General features: G+C 33.1%; 1 protein-coding gene across 1 annotated transcript; it reads right to left on the bottom strand.

Annotated features, from left to right (window-relative positions):
* Nucleotides 1–4,522: 4,522 nt before the first annotated feature.
* LOC130448561 (involucrin-like) lies at nt 4,523–8,117 on the bottom strand. Its single transcript, XM_056785976.1, has 5 exons — nt 8,081–8,117; nt 5,384–5,460; nt 5,068–5,337; nt 4,782–5,024; nt 4,523–4,735 (listed from the first exon to the last, which is right to left on the bottom strand). The coding sequence occupies exons 1-5, from the start codon at nt 8,115–8,117 to the stop codon at nt 4,523–4,525; spliced, it is 840 nt and encodes a 279-aa protein (XP_056641954.1).

The raw sequence follows: 8,117 nt of genomic DNA, 5'->3' as shown, positions 1-8,117 counted from the left end.
AAAGAAATATTCGATATTTTCAGTTGATTTCAGTCAATAATTGGATTTTTTTAGGTTTATCTGGTCAAAAATAGGTTTTTCTAAGTTTATTTTGATCATAAATTGGCTTTTCCAAGTTCAATTGCGTTTTTAATTCAAATTAAATCGAAAAACGTCACTAATTTGATCATCAGAATCTAATTCTATCAAAAAATGGCTTCAATGGTCTTAAATACATCAAACATTGGCTTTTTTGGGCTAAAATTGGTCAAAATATGGCTACAAAAAGCTTAATTTGGTCATAAATTGGCGTTTCTGATTTTCATTTTGATTAAAATCTTCTTTTTCTATTTCACTTGAAATCGTATAAAAGTAATTTGATTAACAAAATTTAATTCAACCGAAAATTGGCTTCAATTGTCTTAAATACGTCAAACATTGGCTTTTTTGGGCTAAAATTGGTCAAAATAAAATTAATTCGATTAACAAAATTTAATTCAATCGAAAATTGGCTTCAATTGTCTTAAATACGTCAAACATTGGCTTTTTTGGGCTAAAATTGGTCAAAATAAAATTAATTCGATTAACAAAATTTAATTCAATCGAAAATTGGCTTCAATTGTCTTAAATACGTCAAACATTGGCTTTTAGGTATAAAAATAGGTTATTTTGGGCTAATTGCCCTTTATGTCGAGCTAAATCCATTCTTCCGAAATCGATTAAATAGAAAATTTCCATTTTTTTATACTAAACTATTATAAAAAAATTTGATTTTCGTTAAAAATTGCTTTTCATCAACTTACTGATTGGCATTTCTAAATTAACTCCAATAGAATCTTTTCTTTTCAATACTTGTAGGTCTGAAAATGTTTTTTTAAATACTGAATTCATTCAAATTTGTTTAAAATAAAATTTTTTTAGATTAACGTATTCGAAAGTTTGTTTTTTATAACTAGTTTGGTTAGAAAAATGATTTTTTCGAATTTAATTTTATTGTTGGCTATTACGACCCTATTTGCGAGCCGATTTTACGAAAAATTGGCTTGTTTATGTCCAGTTTAATCAAAAATAGGCAAAAATGATCAAAAAACGTATTAAATCGATAAAAAATTGGCTATCTGATCTTACTTTGATCGTAAATTGGGTAGTTCATGATTAGTTCATTCTAAAATTGTCTTTTCTGAGGTGAATTCTATCAAAAATTAGCCTAATTAACCACAAAATTTGACGACGCGAGTTTAATTAGTTCAAAAATCGCCTTTTTGAAGTTAAATTGGTCAAACCAAAGTTTTTCAATGTCAATTCGGTCAAACATTGGCCGTATAAATTCTAATTTGATTGGAAAGTACGTGGAAACCGGCTTTTGGACATTGCAATACCAGATGTATGAGCTGGTGCATGGCCTTGATGAAACAACACTTTCTTCTTAACCAAATGCGACTATTTTTGATTGATTTTTTCACTCAAACGTTGGAATAACTCCATAAATAACCTTCCTTGCCTGCAGTACTAAAGTCTAGACGGAAACGCGGCACCCATATTGCACACGGCTTTCTCATAACCAAATTTTCAATTAATATTTCATGTACCTCACTCCCACTTTCATTTGACGATCATCCAGTTCCGCTTTGTAGATTTTTTTCAACATTTCTCGAGTTTATTTGGTCTGCGAAGACCATCGTGCTGCTGGTCTTCGCAGATCGCGCAGTCTCGTCTAAACTTTACTACTCAATATTCTACTGTTAATAACGAAGTAGCAATCTCGTCCAGAGTATAAACTTGTATATTGGTTGGACTAAAGCCTTTCAAATGAAAGTATTATATCACAAAAAATTTTTCAACCGACTACCGCCGTCTCTAGGTCAATCCAGGTACTTCTGGAACCGATCCTCGTTCATTTGAAAACTTTCACATAATCTTTCAGTACGTAATAACGTTTTGTTGAGCGTGTTTAGTAGGAATGACGTCAGAGAAATAATCATTTCGATAAATTACCAATAATATTACGTAATTGTTAGTTTTTAATTAGAAAAGTGTCGAGTCGACGGCGCATCAGCAATCGCTGATTCGTTAAACTAAGAACAATTGCCAGTAGGTACTCGGCGTAGAAAAAAAGAAACTAAACAATGGCGAAATTTCTATGAAACAAATAAACTTTTTGTCAGTCATAAAAAACTATGATACCGTTTCGTATTGTGTAATTTGTCGTTTCTTCGAAAGTAATTTCGTTGAGAAAACTTCTTTTCGGTCAATGACGTTCCAGCGGATTTAACCAAGAGGATCCAGCATACCGAAACAACAATTGGAATTATGAATCACTGTATGTTTACCTCTATTTTGCTCTACCTCAAGCGATCAGACTCAATTCAAACTTTGCTTACTTTTCGAAAACAAAGTCTTCTCATTCAAGATTGAATGCGATGCGTTATAGTACTTCGTCGTTGGTGATTCTGCCGATCCAGGGTATCTTCAGGATCCGTCTATACAAGTTTTTTGATCATTTGGACTAAAAGAATGTAACCCATAGATATGATCCAAACTATGCTTCACCAAGAACCATAATAACAAATCTACAGCAATACAAAAGGCTGATTAGCAATCTGCAAAGTATGGGCAAGAATATATGGACCAGGAACCAAGCTTGCTATCCCAGAACCTTCCATTTTCCATGCGGAAACATATACTTAACATTATCAGATAGCAAAACAGCCCAAAATTGATTCAAAGCTGATATGGGATTGCAGGTGTTGATGGTATGTTAACCGGATGCTATCTTCTGAAGAATATTGAAGAAACTCCCGATAGCTCTTGTCGGGAACACAAGGAAACCTCCTTTGTGAATGGGTAGATCCATAGAGGTCTTTCTCTGGTTGGCTGAATCATATTTTGGTATTGAAGAAGTAGTTAGTCGTGGTTTAGACACAGATTCAATAAAACAATCAGAGGACAATTTTCTCGGGGTTTCTACATGTACAGACCAGATCGATATGTAGACCAAGAATTTGATATGATCTGAGGAACGTATCAAGTCATGTAGACCAGACCAGACAAAGACCAGGACTTAATAATAATAATATCTTCGCTCATGGTAGAATATAGAACTTGTATATGTGGATTACCCCAAACTTTACCATTAGCTCGTACTGGTTGTCTTCTATATTGAACACCTCGATTGTTTGATGATCCTGGTGCAGGGGAATAGCTAGAAAAAAAGTCCCGAAATCGAAAGGATTCGTTGATTAGAGAACATAAAATGTTGGTAATCACTTCTGGTAACCCCATCGATCCTGCAGGAAGTTTAATGATGAGTATGGCTGGCCCTGGCTCAAATCTACCTACAGATCTAAGGAAGAGACTGCCAGTGATTCTTTTAGAGAATTTTTTAATGTATTTAGTCTTAGATACGTGTCCCTTTCATCACCTGATAGTTTTATCAAGGAAATCCCAAAATTTAGAGTCAATATCTTCAGTAATATTTATAAATTCGTTGAAGGTTTGGTTAGAGAAGATCCTCATCAATTGAGTGGTGAAAATTTAGCGAAAACTGCTCCGTGGTCGAAGAAACATGAACTAAATAAAGTGATTAACATCACGGGGTAGCCAGAACTAACCTAGAATTGAGGAAATTGTTCCCTTTTATTCACTTCCAACTCCTTCTGTGTGTCGATTGTTGATTACACAACAGTAGCTACCAAACGTCGTTTTTTTTTCTCACTACCAGTCTCAACTCAACCGAAAAATGTTTCCTTTCTCTAATAATAACATTCTTGAGAATATCAGTTCGAAATCGATTAAAAGGCATAAAAATAAAAGTCAGTTATTTGGTTTTTGTCAAGTTTGAATTTAACACGGATTTCAATGAACTAACTGTAGGATATTGACTGCCATTGTACAGTGGTGTACAATAATATATTGCACTATAAATGGGAAAAATTCTAATTTGTAGTTTTGATGTAGGCAATGACGCTGGTTCGCTAAAAAAGATAACCTCAAAAGTGCGTGTATATAAAGATATTTGAACAGTTATACCATGCAAAAAAATCAGTTTTTGACGAAGGGGAATGTAGATTTTTAAAAGAGGCTTGATCTATAACCTCTAGATGTCCAAACTCTGGTTCTCCAAACTCCAGATATCCAAACTCTGGATCTATAACCTCTAGATGTTCAAACTCTGGATCTATAACCCCTAGATGGCCAAACTCAGGTTCTCCAGCCTCTAGATGTCCAAACGCTGGATCTACAAACTCTGGATGTCCAAACGCTGGATCTATAACCTCTAGATGTCCAAACTGTGGATCTTCAAACTCTAGATATCCACACTCTGGATGTCCAAACTCTAGATTTCAACAACTCTGGATCTCCAAACTCTAGATGTCCAAACTCTGGATATCTAGCCTCTAGGTGTCCAAACTCTGGATCTAGAAACTCTAGATGTCCAAACTCTGGATCTATAACCTCTAGATGTCTAAACTCTGGATCTATAACCTCTAGATGTCCAAACTCTGGATCTCCAAACTCTAGATGTCCAAAATCTAGATGTCCACTACTCTGGATCTCCAAACTCTAGATGTCCAAACTCTGGTTCTCCAAACTCCAGATATCCAAACTCTGGATCTATAAACTCTAGATGTTCAAACTCTGGATCTATAACCCCTAGATGGCCAAACTCAGGTTCTCTAGCCTCTAGATGTCCAAACGCTGGATCTACAAACTCTGGATGTCCAAACGCTGGATCTATAACCTCTAGATGTCCAAACTGTGGATCTTCAAACTCTAGATATCCACACTCTGGATCTCCAAACTCTAGATTTCCACAACTCTGGATCTCCAAACTCTAGATGTCCAAACTCTGGATATCTAGCCTCTAGGTGTCCAAACTCTGGATCTAGAAACTCTAGATGTCCAAACTCTTGATCTATAACCTCTAGATGTCTAAACTCTGGATCTATAACCTCTAGATGTCTAAACTCTGGATCTATAACCTCTAGATGTCCAAACTCTGGATCTCCAAACTCTAGATGTCCAAAATCTAGATGTCCACTACTCTGGATCTCCAAACTCTAGATGTCCAAACTCTGGATATCTAGCCTCTAGGTGTCCAAACTCTGGATCTAGAAACTCTAGATGTCCAAACTCTGGATCTATAACCTCTAAATGTCCAAACTCTGGATCTACAAACTCTCGATGTCCAAAATCTGGATCTATAACCTCTAGATGTCTAAACTCTGGATCTATAACCTCTAGATTTGCAAACTCTAGATCTCCAAACTCTAGATGTCCAAACTCTGGATATCTAGCCTCTAGGTCTCCAAACTCTGGATCTAAAAACTCTCGATGTCCAAACTCTGGATCTATAACCTCTAGATATCTAAACTCTGGATGTCCACAACTCTGGATCTCCAACCTCTAGATGTCCAAACTCTGGATATCCAGCCTCTAGATATCCAAACTCTGGATCTATAAACTCTAGATGTCCAAAGCCTGTAAGAGAACCAAATAAGTTATGAAATTGGGTAAATCTTATTTCGCAGAAGTTAAACCAAAAATTTTACTTAAAACAGTTTTATTCGCCTCCAGAACAGTTTCATTTTTTGCACTTACAGGCTTTTGCAACGTGGCTATCGATATATAAAAACGAGTTGCTGTTCGTTCGTCTCGCTAAAACTCGACAACGGCTGGACCGATTTGGTTAACTTTGAAAATAAGACCAATCGTTGATGTTTTGTCACAAATTAAATTTAACTACAATATTTGACAACCAATTAATATGTCGATCGATACCTCAAACAGTGAATGCATTCTTCTATCTTTGTGAGTGACGATTACCGCTAGTGATGGTGAAGTTTCGAGTTATGTGCTTTTCTTTTGTTGATTTTTTGTGATAGTGACACAAACGAGATGAAACTGCAACTGCTTATTCAGCGAGTTCTATCAAATATAGCTTATATAACGATTACAATTCCCGGTTCGTCTGGCCTTTACAATAACCATAAATAAATCGTCGTAAGTTTGCGAAATCAAGCTGGAATTTCTCAATTTCTCTGGAAAAAGTGTCACATCTGATAGATAAACAAAATTAGGTCGGGTTAATCGTACGATTTAGATCCAATCACTTTTTTCTTCAAGATAAAATGTAGCTACTGGATTAAAATAAGTTAGAATGTTAAAATAAATAATAAATTAGTTTATTGTAGCTTGTCAGAATGGCAAATTAACTGCCAACAAAAAGGAAGTACCTATTATTTTCCCAAGAGAACGGTTCTCTTTTCTTCTGCACATAAAGTTGTGTCATAATAAAAAAAAAACCGGTTCCAAATAAATATACACGCCGAATGCATGTTTGTGGTCGGTTTCTCGGTGAGACTACTTCAATTTAATATGGTTTTACTCCATTTTACTATTTCAGTGTTGGTATATTTTTGTTTTCAAATATCAGTAACGATACTTTATAAGGCAATTCAGCAAATGGAGGGATACAATAATTACAGTGAAATAATTTTTTTCGCTAAAAAAGATAACCTCAAAAGTGCGTGTATATAAAGATATTTGAACAGTTATACCATGCAAAAAAATCGGTTTTTGACGAAGGGGAATGTAGAAAGATTTATAAAAGAGGTTGAAGACGAAATATTTCTATTTGCAAAAGTTCGACTATACAGGGTGTCTCACGACGAGTTAAAACTATCTGTATATGGCAAAATACTTGTTGTAACCTTGTTATTTTGAATAGAATACCCTGTATATTAATACATTTTCGAAATTTACGTTAAATTTTAGTATACTTTTGTCAAAAAACTTGTTTCGAAAAATGGATACTTTTTGAGTTATCAATTTTTTTGTAAAAAAAATCACCATTGCAGACCCTTATAAATCATTTTTTTACGAAGGTACCCTTAAAGACATGAAAATGGTTTTTGTTCGGTTGCTTTTAGAAAAATCGGAAATATTTGAATCTACGTTACAAAATTGTTCATTTTATACAGGGTGTGTATAAAAAGTGTTGAAAGTTTAACTTCATAAATATCAAATTTCTTTATTTTTTCAAATAGAACACCCTGTATATTGATACATTTTTGAAATTTACTTAAAATTTTAGTATACTTTTGTCAGAAAATTTTTTTCGAAAAATGTATACTTTTTGAGTTATTAACTTTTTTGTAAAAAATTTGACCGTTGCAGATCCTTATAAATTATTTTTTTACGAAAACACCCTTAAAGACATGAAAATGGTTTTTGTTCGGTTGCTTTTAGAAGAATCGGAAATATTTGAATCTACGTTGAAAAATTGAAAAATTTTATACAGGGTGTATATAAAAAGTGTTCAAAATTTAACTTCATAAATATCAAATTTCTTTATTTTTTCAAATAGAACACCCTGTATATTAATACATTTTTGAAATTTACATAATAGTTTAGTATATTTTGGTCTAAAATTATTTTTCGAAAAATGTATACTTTTTGAGTTATTAACTTTTTTGTAAAAAATTTGACCGTTGCACACCCTTATAAATTATTTTTTTACGAAGATACCCTTAAAGGTATGAAAATGGTTTTTGTTCGGTTGCTTTTAGAAAAATCGGAAATATTTGAATCTACGTTACAAAATTGATCATTTTATACAGGGTGTATATAAAAAGTGTTCAAAGTTTAACTTCATAAATATCAAATTTCTTTATTTTTTCAAATAGAACACCCTGTATATTAATACATTTTTGAAATTTACTTAATAGTTTAGTATATTTTTGTTTAAAAATTTTTTTCGAAAAATGCATACTTTTTGAGTTATTAACTTTTTTGTAAAAAATTTGACCGTTGCACACCCTTATAAATTATTTTTTTACGAAGATACCCTTAAAGATATAAAAATAATTTCTATTCGGTTGCTTTTAGAAAAATCGGAAATATTTGAATCTACGTTACAAAATTGTTCATTTTATACAGGGTGTATATAAAAAGTGTTCAAAGTTTAACTTCATAAATATCAAATTTCTTTATTTTTTCAAATAGAACCACCCGGTTTTTTCTATTTTAATGTACTCGGAGGTAAAAAAAAAGATGTAGGTGTGTGTGTTTTCCATCATTAGGTCTACAAATTCTTTACGTCTATCAAAATCGTCATCAAACAACTCTTTAACCAT

The sequence above is a fragment of the Diorhabda sublineata genome, chromosome 9, assembly GCF_026230105.1.
Source record: "Diorhabda sublineata isolate icDioSubl1.1 chromosome 9, icDioSubl1.1, whole genome shotgun sequence".
In the NCBI taxonomy this organism is placed as follows: domain Eukaryota; kingdom Metazoa; phylum Arthropoda; class Insecta; order Coleoptera; family Chrysomelidae; genus Diorhabda; species Diorhabda sublineata.
Note: the sequence above shows the minus strand (reverse complement) of the source record. Positions and strands in the feature narration are given on the sequence as shown.